We start from the raw sequence: 18,329 nt of genomic DNA on the forward strand, positions 1-18,329 counted from the left end.
GCAGAGAGTTGATAGTCCTGCTATTCACTGATTGGCCTGAGGGTGGCAGCAGAGAGCTGATAGCCCTGCTATTCACGATTGGCCTGAGGGTGGTAGCAGAGAGCTGATAGTTCTGCTATTCATGGACTGACCTGAAGGTGGTAGCAGAGAGCTTGATAGTCCTGCTATTCACTAATTGGCCTGAGGGTGGCAGCAGAGAGCTGGTAGTCCTGCTATTCACTGATTGGCCTGAGGGTGGTAGCAGAGAGCTGATAGTCCTGCTATTCACTGAATGACCTGAGGATGGCAGCAGAGAGTTGATAGTCCTGCTATTCACTGAATCGCCTGAGGGTGGCAGCAGAGAGCTGATAGTTCTGCTATTCACTGAATGACCTGAGGATGGCAGCAGAGAGTTGATAGTCCTGCTATTCACTGATTGGCCTGAGGGTGGTAGCAGAGGACAGGCATGTCCAGCCATTCATTGTGTGATCTGAGGACAAGGCATTCTACACAATTCCAAACCACTTGCTGCAGGTTTCAACCCGCGAAAGCTGCCTTGCTCTGATTGGCTGCCGTCTATAATGCTTGTATTCTATTGGTTGCTGCAGTAGGATGGCTGTTGCTGATTGGTTGAGAGGCTGTTCAGTCCTGGACTCGGATTGGAGGAGCAGTGAGCCGGCTCTGTGCTCCACTGAGTGAGACCTGTTACTGCACTGAGTGTGAGTGGGGGGGAGTTATTAACACGGGGTGCAGTATGGGGGGGGAGTTATTAACATGGGGTGCAGTAGGGGGGGGTTATTAACACGGGGTGCAGTATGGGGGGGGAGTTATTAACATGGGGTGCAGTAGGGGGGGGTTATTAACACGGGGTGCAGTATGGGGGGGAGTTATTAACATGGGGTGCAGTATGGGGGGGAGTTATTAACATGGGGTGCAGTATGGGGGGGAGTTATTAACATGGGGTGCAGTATGGGGGGGAGTTATTAACATGGGGTGCAGTATGGGGGGGAGTTATTAACATGGGGTGCAGTATGGGGGGGGTTATTAACATGGGGTGCAGTATGGGGGGGAGTTATTAACATGGGGTGCAGTATGGGGGGGAGTTATTAACATGGGGTGCAGTATGGGGGGGGTTATTAACATGGGGTGCAGTATGGGGGGGGTTATTAACATGGGGTGCAGTATGGGGGGGGTTATTAACATGGGGTGCAGTATGGGGGGGTTATTAACATGGGGTGCAGTATGGGGGGGTTATTAACATGGGGTGCAGTATGGGGGGGGTTATTAACATGGGGTGCAGTATGGGGGGGTTATTAACATGGGGTGCAGTATGGGGGGGGTTATTAACATGGGGTGCAGTATGGGGGGGTTATTAACATGGGGTGCAGTATGGGGGGGAGTTATTAACATGGGGTGCAGTATGGGGGGGTTATTAACATGGGGTGCAGTATGGGGGGGTTATTAACATGGGGTGCAGTATGGGGGGGTTATTAACATGGGGTGCAGTATGGGGGGGGTTATTAACATGGGGTGCAGTATGGGGGGGAGTTATTAACATGGGGTGCAGTATGGGGGGGGTTATTAACATGGGGTGCAGTATGGGGGGGTTATTAACATGGGGTGCAGTATGGGGGGTTATTAACATGGGGTGCAGTATGGGGGGGGTTATTAACATGGGGTGCAGTATGGGGGGGGTTATTAACATGGGGTGCAGTAGGGGGGGTTATTAACATGGGGTGCAGTATGGGGGGGAGTTATTAACATGGGGTGCAGTATGGGGGGGGTTATTAACATGGGGTGCAGTATGGGGGGGTTATTAACATGGGGTGCAGTATGGGGGGTTATTAACATGGGGTGCAGTATGGGGGGGGGTTATTAACATGGGGTGCAGTATGGGGGGGGTTATTAACATGGGGTGCAGTATGGGGGGGAGTTATTAACATGGGGTGCAGTATGGGGGGGTTATTAACATGGAGTGCAGTATGGGGGGGTTATTAACATGGGGTGCAGTATGGGGGGTTATTAACATGGGGTGCAGTATGGGGGGGTTATTAACATGGGGTGCAGTATGGGGGGGGGGTTATTAACATGGGGTGCAGTATGGGGGGAGTTATTAACATGGGGTGCAGTATGGGGGGGTTATTAACATGGGGTGCAGTATGGGGGGTTATTAACATGGGGTGCAGTATGGGGGGTTATTAACATGGGGTGCAGTATGGGGGGGGTTATTAACATGGGGTGCAGTATGGGGGGTTATTAACATGGGGTGCAGTATGGGGGGGGTTATTAACATGGGGTGCAGTATGGGGGGTTATTAACATGGGGTGCAGTATGGGGGTTATTAACATGGGGTGCAGTATGGGGGGGGGTTATTAACATGGGGTGCAGTATGGGGGGGGGTTATTAACATGGGGTGCAGTATGGGGGGGGTTATTAACATGGGGTGCAGTATGGGGGGGTTATTAACATGGGGTGCAGTATGGGGGGGGTTATTAACATGGGGTGCAGTATGGGGGGTTATTAACATGGGGTGCAGTATGGGGGGGTTATTAACATGGGGTGCAGTATGGGGGTTATTAACATGGGGTGCAGTATGGGGGTTATTAACATGGGGTGCAGTATGGGGGGGGTTATTAACATGGGGTGCAGTATGGGGGGGAGTTATTAACATGGGGTGCAGTATGGGGGGGGTTATTAACATGGGGTGCAGTATGGGGGGGTTATTAACATGGGGTGCAGTATGGGGGGGTTATTAACATGGGGTGCAGTATGGGGGGTTATTAACATGGGGTGCAGTATGGGGGGGGGGTTATTAACATGGGGTGCAGTATGGGGGGTTATTAACATGGGGTGCAGTATGGGGGGGGTTATTAACATGGGGTGCAGTATGGGGGGGGTTATTAACATGGGGTGCAGTATGGGGGGGTTATTAACATGGGGTGCAGTATGGGGGGGGTTATTAACATGGGGTGCAGTATGGGGGGAGTTATTAACATGGGGTGCAGTATGGGGGGGGTTATTAACATGGGGTGCAGTATGGGGGGGTTATTAACATGGGGTGCAGTATGGGGGGGTTATTAACATGGGGTGCAGTATGGGGGGGTTATTAACATGGGGTGCAGTATGGGGGGGTTATTAACATGGGGTGCAGTATGGGGGGGGTTATTAACATGGGGTGCAGTATGGGGGGGTTATTAACATGGGGTGCAGTATGGGGGGGTTATTAACATGGGGTGCAGTATGGGGGGGTTATTAACATGGGGTGCAGTATGGGGGGGTTATTAACATGGGGTGCAGTATGGGGGGTTATTAACATGGGGTGCAGTATGGGGGGGGTTATTAACATGGGGTGCAGTATGGGGGGGTTATTAACATGGGGTGCAGTATGGGGGGGTTATTAACATGGGGTGCAGTATGGGGGGTTATTAACATGGGGTGCAGTATGGGGGGGGTTATTAACATGGGGTGCAGTATGGGGGGTTATTAACATGGGGTGCAGTATGGGGGGGGTTATTAACATGGGGTGCAGTATGGGGGGGTTATTAACATGGGGTGCAGTATGGGGGGGTTATTAACATGGGGTGCAGTATGGGGGGGTTATTAACATGGGGTGCAGTATGGGGGGGGTTATTAACATGGGGTGCAGTATGGGGGGGGGTTATTAACATGGGGTGCAGTATGGGGGGGGTTATTAACATGGGGTGCAGTATGGGGGGGGTTATTAACATGGGGTGCAGTATGGGGGGGTTATTAACATGGGGTGCAGTATGGGGGGGTTATTAACATGGGGTGCAGTATGGGGGGGTTATTAACATGGGGTGCAGTATGGGGGGTTATTAACATGGGGTGCAGTATGGGGGGGTTATTAACATGGGGTGCAGTATGGGGGGGGTTATTAACATGGGGTGCAGTATGGGGGGGTTATTAACATGGGGTGCAGTATGGGGGGGTTATTAACATGGGGTGCAGTATGGGGGGGTTATTAACATGGGGTGCAGTATGGGGGGTTATTAACATGGGGTGCAGTATGGGGGGGGTTATTAACATGGGGTGCAGTATGGGGGGGAGTTATTAACATGGGGTGCAGTATGGGGGGGTTATTAACATGGGGTGCAGTATGGGGGGGGTTATTAACATGGGGTGCAGTATGGGGGGTTATTAACATGGGGTGCAGTATGGGGGGGGTTATTAACATGGGGTGCAGTATGGGGGGGGTTATTAACATGGGGTGCAGTATGGGGGGTTATTAACATGGGGTGCAGTATGGGGGGGTTATTATCATGGGGTGCAGTATGGGGGGGTTATTATCATGGGGTGCAGTATGGGGGGTTATTAACATGGGGTGCAGTATGGGGGGGTTATTAACATAGGGTGCAGTATGGGGGGTTATTAACATAGGGTGCAGTATGGGGGGGTTATTAACATGGGGTGCAGTATGGGGGGGTTATTAACATGGGGTGCAGTATGGGGGGGTTATTAACATGGGGTGCAGTATGGGGGGTTATTAACATGGGGTGCAGTATGGGGGGTTATTAACATGGGGTGCAGTATGGGGGGTTATTAACATGGGGTGCAGTATGGGGGGGTTATTAACATGGGGTGCAGTATGGGGGAGTTATTAACATGGGGTGCAGTATGGGGGGGTTATTAACATGGGGTGCAGTATGGGGGGGAGTTATTAACATGGGGTGCAGTATGGGGGGGGTTATTAACATGGGGTGCAGTATGGGGGGGGTTATTAACATGGGGTGCAGTATGGGGGGGGTTATTAACATGGGGTGCAGTATGGGGGGGGTTATTAACATGGGGTGCAGTATGGGGGGGTTATTAACATGGGGTGCAGTATGGGGGGGGGGGTTATTAACATGGGGTGCCTGGGTCACATAAGGTTAGCGCTGTCTTAGGTCATGTTTTCCTGGACGGGCAACACATAAATAGTCCTGTAGTAAGCAGCATTCATATGCTTCAGGTTATGCTGCCCATATTCTGCGTATGTGTCCAAGGTAGGTTATGGAATCCACCCTCCTGCATGCTGTCTGCCATGCAGTGAATAGCATTCTTATGCTACAGAAAGGAAATCCATTAATGTATCAAATCCTAAACACTTTCCCCCCATGCTGAAGGTAGATACTGCTTCCTTACAGGGCAGCACTTTTCATGCAGTGGTCATGAGCATGGAGACATGAAATCTGGTGAATCTGGCTGTCTACTCCTGTGTTTATTTGCTGACAAAACATCAAGCTGGGAGGGCTACTCTTATGATCCTCAGCCAGCCTGTGCCCAGCAGCATGCTGTCTTATTGTTATGAGTTGTAGTTCAGCAGCTGTAGGGTGTTCGTGTGCCTGTGTTTTTAAATCTATATTTGATCTCATTATATTACTGCATGATAAACATTTAATAGCCGGTATATTTATAGAGATCGCCTCATGGATGTATTTATAATATACAATAATCTCTAATACAGGGATGGCCAGGGGAAGACCTGTCCGCTGTTGTTGACTACAAAGCCTATGATGCTTTACCAGCCTTAGTGAAGTCTTTAACCCCAAGGGATGCTGGGTTATGTGGTTACTCATTGCTCTAACCCAATCAGGTCCATTGGCAGGGTGCAATGTAATTAGTATATTGTGTTGGAAGACAATACGCTGACATGTAATGATTTATCCAGTCTTTGTATGGGAAATAATATATAATAACAGATCGAGACCTTTGCTATCCTGTTTTTCGGTTCGCACACTGTTCTAGATAACCTTGGGAAGTTAATATTTAAGATCTGTAGTCTGCATTTTGTTTCCCAATAGCCTCTGTGTTAAAGTTAACCGTAGGCGTGTTGCCACATTGTTTAACCCTTCCAGAGAGAGAGCCCCAGCCAGGACTGTCATGTTATAAAGTGGTTTTCTTAACCTCCTGTCACAGCAGGGTTAAACAGACGCAGAAAGCCGGTTGGTTTCCTTTGTTTTTTATAATTTTAGATGTTGGTAGCTGTATTGCCTGGGGCAGTACTGGGAGCATAAGGTGCCTTTTGTTAAGGTGTTGTTTTTTAAAAAGTCCAGGAGCAATCAGGAAACGCAATAACGGGTCGTAAACTTGTTTCAAAAAAGCCACAGAGTTAAAAGGACGCCATTAAGGTGAGCTAAGGCTAAGATCAGCAGGGTTTAAGGTTGAAGTAGTTATGGTGGTATCATAAAGGTTTGGGGATACCTGCCTTCTTCAATAATTTGCAAACCTACCAAATGGGGTGCATTGCTGTACTCTGTGCACCCCTTTTAATACCTTATCATTTTTTGGTTACTGCAATACCCCTTTTAACAGCGAGGAGTTATTTTTACAATTAAACATGACTTTCCCAGTAAAATGTTCCTCATTACACAGCGGGGCTTCGATTGGGGCATTTCCCTTCAATATTGGTAAATGCACAATGACGTTAATCTGTTTCCTGAAGGACCTGTGGCTGCCATATATTATCTTATGACCTTTGCCATGCACAATGCTCATTTCTAGACTTTAGAATATTAAAAGTTCTCAGGAATGTTCTGAAATTGATTTAAAGATGTCGTGGTATTTGTATATTCCTCCAGTACTCACAGGGTGTAACTCATTTTGAACCCATGGTTCCTGGCAGAACATGCTGTGTCTAATTGCTTATTTCAGCTGTAATTGCTTTAGGAACGCACACACATCTAAGTGCATGTGACTATAACGTGGGCAGGGAAATGTGATGTAGATATTTACCGTTCCCAGGAATTACAGTTATCCCATCATTTCTGAGACCCAGAGGGGGGGAGGATTCGTTTTTCCTGAGCAATGAAGACATTTTTTCGTCTGTTATAAGGCTATCCAGAACTACCAGCCTAACTAGTCCTGCCTGCAGCTCCTCGTCCTGGGAAGATTGTAAGGTTCCTGACGATACTGATCACTGCGCTGCCCCACAGAATTTGGTGAGATAAAGTTTAAAACAGGTCACTGAGCCCAACCCTCTGCTGGATATATCTGTAATCATACTGATAATAATGAATATAATTTCATTCATTTTCATTATCCTTTATATCCGAATACCAAATTAGACCTGAATTTTCACTGTTTCTACGTGCTGGTGGTTAGTACATTAAAAGTGCTGACCTGCAGTATGTAGCAACGTTGTGTTGCAGGACAGAACGTTGTGATTTATTTAAGGCAGTTTCTTGCCTTTTTATTTAATGGACTGATTTCCTCTCCCCCCTGATTTATCATTCTGCAGGGCAGCACTAGTCATATAGTGAAAAATCGATACCTATGGTACAGCGCTGCGGAATTTGTTTAATATGTTCAGGAAAACATGGTGGATCTGGAAACCATTTATATATTTTGTGTTTTTCTCAGAAAAGCCCTAACCGAAGTCAGACACGATGGCTGAAACACATTTAATTAATGGTGACGGACAGACGGATCTCTGGGCATCTCACAACAAGATGGTGCTGGAGCCTCTTGAAACAAACGATCCAGAGGTAAGCGAGTACCCCTAAATAAATCCCATCTCCATTATCTGTCACCTCCGTAGTCTTGGAGATATTGACATGTGTAGGACCTTATTCCTTATAGGGCTCTGTCACAGATTGTGTCAATGATAACAGTTTACCCATTCATTCCAATTCCAACACAATTTAAAGATCCCATAAGATGAAGTACAGACCATTTTGTTTTATGTTAGAGATAATTAAGGGCAAAAGACGGCTCTCACCAAGCTGTATAATGTTGGAATAAAGTTAGCCTTTTTCTCTCATTTCCAGTTTAGTGAATAATCTCATTTGTATTTTCATGTAAATGGTTTTTATTATTATTACTGTACATGGCTTATACATTATAATTGACAACTCCCATCATGCACTCACAAGTAGGAATTAGCAGAAATATTGTATATTGTACCCATCTGCTAACCCTCTGCAGACAATGCTGATATCGCTGGAAACGTATGGCTTTTTTTTGTTTGTTTCCTGCTCGGTGGGAAATTTTTATATTAAGAAGAAAAAAAACTCATGGACAGAATTTAGTTGGAGTGAGATGGAAATTCACTCTCCCCACCCTCCCTCCCTAATCTCCACTGCTATACTGTTGGTGAACTACCTAAACCACATCTAATGCAGGTTTTAGGGTTTCTAGAACAAGAATGGTTGCTGCTCTACCAGACCAGTTGTGTTTAGTCTGTTTATTTCTCTGTTTATTCAAAAGAGATTCTATCCTATTGCAGCAGATGCTAACCTTCACACTGCATATTTATATCTGACTCTAGTTCCCATGATGCTCAGCTGGTGCATCATAATGGGAATTGTAGTTGATTATTTTAAACACTGGCCTCCAGTTTAGATTGTCATTACAGACATGTCAGCGTATTCTCTTCCAGAATAATATACTAATACATTGCCTCCTGCCAATGGATCTGATTGGGTTGCAGCTATTTTAAACACTGGCCTCCAGTTTAGAGTATGGGTTCAGTAATTCTGTCCTGTCTGTTGGCACTGTGCCGCCGTAATGATTACCAATTCCTCCTTTCTTCCACCAGGTGTATGAAATTATCCGTAAGGAGAAGCATCGCCAGACATACGGCCTTGAACTCATTGCATCTGAGAATTTCGCCAGCTGTGCCGTTCTACAGGCTTTGGGCTCCTGTATGAACAATAAATACTCAGAGGGTTACCCGGGGCAAAGGTGAGAGGGCGGCCCACAGTCTGTGGTTTCATTATTCCTGCTCTATTTCATAACTCCAACTGTAAGTGAGGCTACTGGGGGAAATACAACAGGTCAATCCTCCTCCCTCAAACTCTGACCTGTCCTGTTAGGTTTGTGATTAGTTTGTAATGTTGGATCACAGCAGTCACTCATTGAGTAATATGGTTGCTCCCACCAACTTTCTTTTACCTAGTGAATATAATATAGAGAGCAGTAAACACTCCATCACCGTGACTAATCTTAATGAAGTTGTTATGGTATATAAAGGTCCAGGGTGTTGTCTTATGTTTAACAAAGTGCTGATCACAGTGTCTGTCCTCCTGGCCGCTCTGCTTCACTGTGGAAACCTTTCAGAATGTCTGTGATCGGCTGAGAACATTATAACGCCTCATAGCCCCCTCTCCCAATGCCATGGTTCACTGTTGTATGTGCAGATATTTCTGTCTATTTACGTGTGTGTGTGTGTGTCTGTCTGTGTGTGTGTGTGTGTGTGTGTGTGTATATATTGCATGTATGACTTTCAGTAGAACCTGTCACTGGAGAGGGTTTTCTATGTTTTCTAAACAGTGAATGATGGTTAATTTACAGCCAAATGTTATAATTCATACAAAATCGCCGAGTTGGTAAAGTTTTCAATCTCCCCTAATTAGGCTGAGATTTTACAATTAAATTTGTAAAAAAAAATGTAAAGTACACTGCACTCCAAAAACAACGTTGCTGTGTTAATGCCTTTAATTCCACTTTAATCGCCCGCAGGGACCTTTTAGAGTCTTTTGCACCTGCTAGTAGCTATTTAATGTTATCTTTCAGAATATTCACCCCAAGGAGTGTTGCAGCCCAGCCCAATACATTGGGTATTTAACAAACAGGAATGTTCAGATTGAATTCCTGAGCTGTGGATAAATATACACCAGGTGTGGGGTACCAAAACTGCACCAAACCTGAATCACAGGGAAATGATATTAAATAGATACGTGGGCTGTTCATAGAGATCTTAGAATAAACTATCCAGAGTCAAGCAATTTCTCCTAAATAAAACACTTATGTCAACTGATCAGAGATCCTTAAATGCACGTGAATTCATTCTATTATAAACCGGCATTGTCGCAAAGAATATTATTAAAACCTTATTAAGATGAAGTCTGTTTACAAGACATTTCAGTGTAATCAGAAGGACTGCTTTGTCTTATGTCCAGGCTTTTATCTGGAAAATGTGATAAAATATAAAATTATATGAAGGACTGCTTTGTCTTATGTCCAGGCTTTTATCTGGCAAAATGTGATAAAATATAAAATTATATGAAGGACTGCTTTGTCTTATGTCCAGGCTTTTATCTGGCAAAATGTGATAAAATATAAAATGAGCGTCACACAGCCTCTGCCTGCTATGTCTTGCCAACTCCCATCCGAAGCTACGTGAAATGTATCGCACGATGGCGCACTCTTCCTGTTATACGAGGGATTGTGTGTTTATGAAATCCACTCTGTAGGTTGAAATGTTTATGGCCTAGACTCGTAGTGATTATTTTCTATAAACCCCACCAAGCTTGGGAGGAAAGGGTTAATTACTGCTTTCTCTATTGGGACAGGTACTATGGAGGTACAGAGTGTGTCGATGAGCTGGAAAGGCTATGTCAAAAGAGAGCCCTGGAGGTGTATGGCTTAGACCCACAGAAATGGGGTGTCAACGTGCAGCCATATTCTGGTAGGAATTGACATGCTGTGCTCTTTGAAAGCAATCGTGATAAATAAGTGATATTCTTGAAACCATATTTTTTTTTCTTCACGTCACAGAAGTCTTGTGCTTTCAGGAAGATGATATATAGAATGTAAGTTTTCATGGAATGGGCAGAACAAACTCCATCAGGATTATGCAAGTGTGAATTGTAGGGAATGGAAAATTCTAAGGGATTTTCACATTTTAAGCCAAAAGATCAATTGTGGACCAAAAAAATCTCCAAGTCACCTATGGATTCAGATAACTGTTTAAGCCTAAACTTTGAATTCCTGTCACTTTAGTGAATAACCCTGAGTTATTTGTGAGTAAGCAGATCAGGAGGTCCACGTTGGCAGTTCCCGGGTTCAATACGGAAGGCTTACACCCTGCGTGCAGACCCGTATATTCTTAATTCACGGACCCTGTGTTTCAATGCCTAGATCAGCATGTCCCGGGGAGGCAGTCCTGCACACTCATTGTGTTAACCCCGAGTTACTGCTCTTCCTGGTTACATCATGTCCGTTGCTTGACTTCAGGTTCCCCTGCCAATTTTGCTGTGTACACGGCCCTTGTGGAGCCCCATGGGAGGATCATGGGATTGGACCTGCCAGATGGAGGACATCTGACCCATGGCTTCATGACCGAGAAGAAGAAAATCTCTGCCACGTCCATCTTCTTTGAGTCCATGCCATACAAGGTATGGTAGATATTGCCCATCATTGTCTGATAGGGTACAGGTGCAAGGTTATTTTAATTTAATTGAATTGCATTGTGGGAAAAAAAAGAGAACGTGATTTTGTTACTTATTACGCTTTTTATTAATGGGTGCCCAGATCTGCCTTTATTATTAGCAGTTACAATGATTTTCAATTATTACTTGTCAGGTCTCTGTGTGCATCTTTGAAAATCCTCTTCCATCATCCCCTTAAGTAGTATTGATGCTTTAATTCATTATCTCACTCTGTCCCATAAGGGCCGTATGTGACTCCTGCTTATTTATTTATCACTGACCGCTCTACCAGCTTGTGGATACTAAGCAGTTTGCCTGGATGCCAGGTTATACCAGAGCACTCTCTCTAAGCCACAGGTTGAAAGACAACATGGAATGTTATTAGTTAACACGTGAATGATAATATCCTTGGTTTCCTTAAAGAATGGTAGGCATTTTATATACGTATATAATTAAAGTCTATCGCGGTATTAAAATAGACTTTTCACACAATTCTAGCAGCACAGACTGTAACAGGCTGCATATTGCTAAAATCTTACTGTAAGGCTTATTCCTGATCCGTAAAAATCCAAACTATTGAATATCCTTTATACACACTTATATGCAGAACTCCCAAATGCTTGGTGCATTATTACAGCTCCTTGTAGTGCTTCTGTTTACTTGTGTGCCTGGGCACCTTCCCCTTTTTGGAGGCAGAGGCTATATGACAAAAAAATGGATTAGCATCTTTTGAGCAATACTTGCGTGTTTTGTGCTTTAATCTACAGGTGAAGCCCGATACAGGTTACATAGACTACGACAGGCTAGCTGAAAACGCTCGCTTATTCCATCCCAAGCTGATCATTGCTGGTAAGTTTAAAACTGCAGGAACGCAAACCGCCGATGAGGGCCAACTGCTGTAATCTAGAACTTTAACAAGGTTATTCACTTGCGTGTAATTGTCACAAATTCAAAGTGAATTTTAAAACTGAATACACAACTGTCTTGGAGAATAATTTGGCTATTACGACCATAAAATGTGAAATTCACTTTGAATTCCCGACAATTCACATTTCAGTGCTTTACTCTGCCGGTACTCTCAGGGACAGAACACAACAGAAGGACCGGTATTCTACTGCCATGATGACTGTCATTGGCAAATCGGACATCTGTGAAGCCTAGCCATTATGCTGTTGATTTTACAGCAGCCTATTCATGTAATAAGTAGGAGTTTATTGTTTTTTTTTGTTTTTTTTTGCTCTTCCCATTTAGGGGTCAGCTGCTACTCGCGAAACCTAGACTACGCTCGAATGCGGGCCATTGCAGATGAGAACAGCACAGTCCTCATGGCTGACATGGCGCATATTAGTGGGCTGGTGGCTGCTGGTGTGGTTCCCTCTCCTTTTGAACACTGCGATATCGTATCCACGACAACTCACAAAACGCTACGAGGCTGCCGGGCAGGGATGATCTTTTACCGTAAAGGTGTGTTGGGGGTTGGTGTGGGAGCCAAGAAAGAGCTAATGCTGTGTCTTGACATTAACTGTAAAAGCCTTACTGAAATGAAGTTTCACAGTACTTGCTTTTCTTCTCCAACCTGCAGCAGCGCAAGCCAATCGCACATTATTTTGTAAACACTTTTTTTCTATGTTTCTAATAGTGTAACATGTTAAAGAAAATATACTTGAACCTTATGTGGTGTGCCTGAAATATTTACATGGTATGTGATGTTTTCTTGTGTCCAGGTGTTCGTAGCGCGGACCCAAAGACCGGGAAGGAGATCATGTATAACTATGAGAGTCTGATCAACCAAGCCGTCTTCCCTGGACTTCAGGGGGGCCCCCATAATCACGCTATCGCAGGTACGTGGAATGAAGAGTCACTTACAGCCTGAAAGGGTTTAGATTATTGGTTACTTTCTCCTCCTCTATGTACGTTTCTCCATACAGTCTGCCAGCAGCAATGGACAAAGCTTACAGCAATGATTGGCAGGGGGTAGCGGAAAAATAGAGAGCTCACAAATACATGTGTATTTACTATAGGGATAAGTTAATATAATATTAAAAATCCTGAGAAGTTATTCATTACTTTTTGTTATTATATGATAGCACCGTTTTCTGTCTGGTTTAAGTTGACCGTATGAACTTGCAACTCATGCTAAGAATTCCATAATCTGATATGTGGGTGAAAGGGTGTAAAATGCAGCTCTTTGCCATGCGGTGACCTGCAAACTTTGAGACTGGCCATAAAACTGCAGTTAAAAGTTGTTTTCGAGAAGGATCGGCAGAACCTTTCTGTGTCAGAGGGCTGTGCAGATTATTGCCAGCTGCTGGATGTCTGGGCAAAAACAATGCTACTGGATCTTTTACTGCAGGGGCAGGGGGAATCTTCGGCCCTCCAGATGTTGTGGACTATATCTCACTTGATGCTTTGCTAGCATTATGGCTGCAAGAGCATTATGGGAGATGTAGTCCAAAACAACGGTGAGACATCGCTAAACCATGAAGCAATATCTTAATGGTGGAACATGCAAAAAATGAATGACCTTTACAGTTATACTGGGAACAGATGTTTCTCATAAACAAATAAGAAATCTAGTGTAAATCTGTGTTGGTAAAATATATGTGTATAGTGTAGTTCTCTCAAAGGGCAAACCACATGATATAGAGCCAAAAATCAAAGGGATCCTGGTAGTATAGGAGTTGGTGTTTTAACGGTTCCTCCATAGACAAAGCATTTTTCCCCTCATCCATCACTAGTGACAATGATTGACAGCGGTAGCTCTCCCTTTTTGTTTTAAATAAATATACAAATCTATGATATCTTTTGACTGTGTTTGAATTTAAAGGACCACTCTAGGCACCCAGACCACTTCAGCTTAATGAAGTGGTCTGGGTGCCAGGTCCTTCTAGGGTTAACCCATTTTTTCATAAACATAGCAGTTTCAGAGAAACTGCTATGTTTGTGAATGGGTTAAGCCTTCCCCTATTTCCTCTAGTGTCTGTCTCACTGACAGCCGCTAGAGGCGCTTGCGTGATTCTCACTGTGAAAATCACAGTGAGAGCACGCAAGCGTCCATAGGAAAGCATTATGAATGCTTTCCTATGTGACCGGCTGAAGGCGCGCGCAGCTCTTGCCGCGCGTGCGCATTCAGCCGAATGGGAGGAGAAGAGGAGGATCGGAGGAGGAGAGCTCTCCGCCCACCGCTGGAAAAAGGTAAGTTTTTACCCCTTTCCCCTTTCCAGAGCCGGGCGGGAGTGGGTCCCTGAGGGTGGGGGCACCCTCAGGGCACTCTAGTGCCAGGAAAACGAGTATGTTTTCCTGGCACTAGAGTGGTCCTTTAAGGAAATTTCTAACCGTTTTTTTATGAGCATTTTATAAAGATTTTATCTTAATGAAATGCTGTTTTTTTTTGTTTGTTTTTTTTGGAGGGGCTGAGGGATGACACTGCCAATATTAATAAAAGGGTAGTTCCTCATACATATTGTTGTTCAGCACAGAGGTAACTTTCTGGAATTGACCGGGGAATTTAACAGTTCAGGTCAAAATTCCCCAGCTCAACTATTTTGGTGTAGAATCGGAAATCTGACAATACGGTATTTAGTGAATAAGCCCGCAAGTGTAAGACATGGTTGACTTCCCTAAATTTTGCTAAATGTTTACAATATGATGCTTTATGTTGTTACATTTTTATTTCTTTGCTCGTTTTGTCAGGAGTGGCAGTAACTTTAAAGCAAGCTTTTACTCCAGAGTTTAAACTCTACCAGAAACAGGTTCTTGCCAACTGCCAGGCGCTGGCGGCTGCCCTGGAGGAGCTTGGATACCACATCGTTACTGGTAAGAACCAAGAATCCCTATTCGTGTTGGGCTTTCCAAAGTGACAATGTGGGCGCCATATATATATATATATACTATCAAGTAGATCAAATGTACAGAAGATATAAAATATGGCGTATACTGCGCCCAAATATTATACGTACATACACCTCTGCGAGGAAAAGTTGGTAAAATACCTCGGAATAATAAAACAGAAAAAAATAATAGTGCAATACAGTATATAACAGTGCAAATATTTGTGCTAGGTAACTGTAAGAAAAACACTCACATACGGTAGAGCTATATAAGAGCTCTACTTTTTTCAGCGTGGACGGTATAATCCCCGTCTAAGGATGCAAGATGGTAAAGATGGTACTGGTCCTCCAAATGCACAATGGGGATAAAAGAGAAAAAGACGCTCTGATAGTGTAGTAAGTACTATAAAATCAGGGTAGTAGGATAAAGTAATGTACTTACAATTTGTAGAGCAAGACCTGCTCTAGTTATCACAGCATGGGTGGTACTATCCCCACCTAAGGATATGATGGCACCAGGTAGTTAACAGGACATAAAAGAGTAATAATAAAAAATAGATGTCTAAATGTATAAAATAGACTATTTATTATAAAATATCACATATAAAAGTATAGGTACAAATGTCCAAAAATAAGGGGGTCCCACTTGACGCGTTTCGCCTCTCCAGAGGCTTTATCAAAAGTGTCAAATGTATCAAAAGATCAAATGTACACCCCGTGTAAGTGACGGGTTAATGGTGAATGATTTAGGATTATCCTATAAAGCACTATTACTCGGATTGGACACTGCTTCCCTTCAGTCTGATCACTTTATTTCAGGGGGCTCTGATAACCACCTCATTCTGGTCGATCTTCGGAACAAGAAAACGGACGGTGGGAGAGCAGAGAAAGTGCTTGAAGCGTGCGCCATTGCCTGCAACAAGAATACCTGCCCAGGTATGGGGCTCTGGGGATAGATTGGGCATAACGGAGTATGTGAGATGTTTCCTGTAAAGCAGCACGCACGCACCCCTCCCTCATGAGATAATATATTTTAGGTACTACTTTGTCTTAGTATTTATCTTACGCTTCACAAAAGGCACAGCTACTTTTGGCAAGTTTTGTAATTTTTTTTTCCCTGTAAGTAAAAAGGCTCTGTCTATTCAGGATCCCACTGTGTCACAGGATCCTTAATAGACTTCAGTGTTGTACTCTCGCTCGTGCGCAAGAGTAGAAAACTAGTATGTGCTTCGCCAGAGATCAATAGGATCGTCAGAGAGACCATGGCGGCAGCGGCAAGGGACAGGTTCAAGTAAGTATAGCTCTTCTTCCCCTGCACCCCCAGGCCACCTGACACCTAGTGGAACAGTCACCAATTGTGCAAGATCCAAGATGGTGACAGAGCCACTTCAAGTGATGTCGCTGGTTCTGATAGGATGGGGTTGAACTTAATAATCTTTTTTTGTTTTGGGTTTTTTATGGTTGATTTTTTTTTTTTCTTATCAACCTATACCCTTTGAAACTTGTCAGCCACATTGTGCTAGAAAATATGAATATTATTCTGCTACACACTCTCTATAATCTTGTGTAGTCACATTAGTTTTATGCAGAAATCACTCAGCCTGTGATTGTGCCATTTCAGGGGACAAGAGTGCTCTACGGCCTAGTGGCCTCCGGTTTGGAAGCCCAGCCCTCACGTCTCGTGGATTTCGAGAAGCAGACTTCAAGAAAGTGGCGCACTTTATTCATAGAGGTAAATGTTAACCAATAGCTCTCTAGTAGGGCTGGACATTATTTATAGAGAACCAGTATAGGACAGTACAATATATAGTTGGCACTAAATAAAAAAAAAAAACAGTTAATGTGCTGCTCCTAATTTAGTGCATGTAGAATTATAATTTTTTTTAAGTTGGTAAGATTTCCCATGAACTTACAATCTAATGGCAATGAAATATATTTAAAGGTGATCTATCAGGCCCTACAAACACATTTGATAATACAGGAGATAAATATTGACGCTCCACTCCTTGAAATTAACACTCGTCTTGGGAATACAAACTGGTGTTCCTTTAGTGTTCCTGTCTATAGTATCCTGGTGTCACTCATCCCAAAGCTCCCTTGGTGTTATTCACCTTTTCTCCTTCTGCGACTTCTCAGAGGAGCATTGCATTACATGTGCAGCAAGTGTCCCACCTGCTTCCCATAGGAAAGCATTGAATCAAAGCTTTCTATGAGGGCTTCCGCATCAGATGACGGAGTTGTTGTATTTTTAACTCAGTGCCGCAGAAGCGCCTCTAGTGGCGGTCTGTATAACAGCCACTAAAGGTGGACTTAATCATTCAATTGTAACTTTTTTAAAAAACTAAAAACTCTACACTGTTTTACATTGCAGTGTTTAAAGGACAGAACTCCTTTGTTGAGATGAGGTGCATTGGGTGGCTTTAGTGGTCCTTTAAATATTAAAACACAGATTTCACAGGGAAAGTTCATGCACAGGAATAAAGGCATCTGAGGTTTCTCATCTAAAATAGGCATTCCTTTATTACAGGCATTGAGCTGACGCTGGACATTCAAAATGATCAAAATCCAAAAGCCACTCTTAAGGAATTTAAGGAGAAACTTGCTACAGATGACAAGTACAGGGAGAAAATCTCTTCCCTCAAGGAAGAGGTGGAGAAGTTTTCAGGTTTATTTCCTATTCCTGGACTTCCTGATCTTTAAATCGGCTTTATTTTAATTTGTATTTGTGCTGACTGACAGATATTTCCAACTGTTTTGACTCAAAATCTGAGCTGTCCTTTCTATCAAGTTATTTTGTTAACTGTATGTCTCTGCTTTTTTGGTCTCGCTACTGTGAATACTGACTTGATATTTAGAAAATATTCTGCTGCTAAGATAACTGGCCAAAAAAGTGAAACTGACTACATTGTAAGAGGCTGCCTCAATCTCTCCTCTAAAGCATGAATGTTTCCACTTTTCTATAAGCTGATGTGTAATTTTAATTGTAAACCAGAAGTGTTTTCTTCTAGCAGAAGACCTAAGACACACTAATAATATTGTAACGGTTATATGGTAAGTGGGCTGCAGACACAATAAAACTGCGACTGATCACATAAACTGTCCCCTATATCGGCATTGTATACAATTCATTCCTTGAGTGCCAGAAGAATGCAAAGCAACAAATCCACCCACTGTTGATCTCTCTCACACTTGATACATCAGGTTTTGGACATGTTTTTTCCCTCTCACTGTAGATTTTAGTTGTAGTTTAACACGGTGTATGTGAATAAGAAATGTTGTCACTCTACACGATAAGTGCTGCTTTTAAACTGTTCTTATTTCCATCAAAAGTAAAACTTGTTATCACAATGAGTGGTGATTTTTTCCAGCT

The 18,329-nt window shown here is 43.7% G+C and overlaps 1 protein-coding gene across 5 annotated transcripts; it reads left to right on the forward strand.

Moving 5' to 3' along the window:
- The first annotated feature begins 683 nt into the window (after positions 1-683).
- On the forward strand, positions 684-17,940 carry SHMT1 (serine hydroxymethyltransferase 1). Of its 5 annotated transcripts, none has more exons than XM_063430642.1 (13): positions 684-698; positions 6,721-6,917; positions 7,339-7,463; positions 8,516-8,661; positions 10,272-10,387; positions 10,936-11,096; positions 11,897-11,978; positions 12,381-12,593; positions 12,854-12,970; positions 14,823-14,945; positions 15,779-15,895; positions 16,581-16,691; positions 17,487-17,940. In XM_063430642.1, the coding sequence occupies exons 3-13, from the start codon at positions 7,365-7,367 to the stop codon at positions 17,657-17,659; spliced, it is 1,458 nt and encodes a 485-aa protein (XP_063286712.1). In that variant the 5' UTR covers positions 684-698; positions 6,721-6,917; positions 7,339-7,364; the 3' UTR covers positions 17,660-17,940. The 5 variants fall into 5 exon arrangements, with proteins under 5 accessions (XP_063286712.1, XP_063286711.1, XP_063286714.1 ...); XM_063430641.1 differs by lacking the exon at positions 684-698 and adding an exon at positions 5,831-6,107; XM_063430644.1 differs by lacking the exon at positions 684-698 and adding an exon at positions 5,831-6,107 and having other exon boundaries at positions 6,812-6,917.
- Positions 17,941-18,329: the final 389 nt, after the last annotated feature.

This window comes from Pelobates fuscus, chromosome 8 (genome assembly GCF_036172605.1).
Source record: "Pelobates fuscus isolate aPelFus1 chromosome 8, aPelFus1.pri, whole genome shotgun sequence".
Classification (NCBI taxonomy): domain Eukaryota; kingdom Metazoa; phylum Chordata; class Amphibia; order Anura; family Pelobatidae; genus Pelobates; species Pelobates fuscus.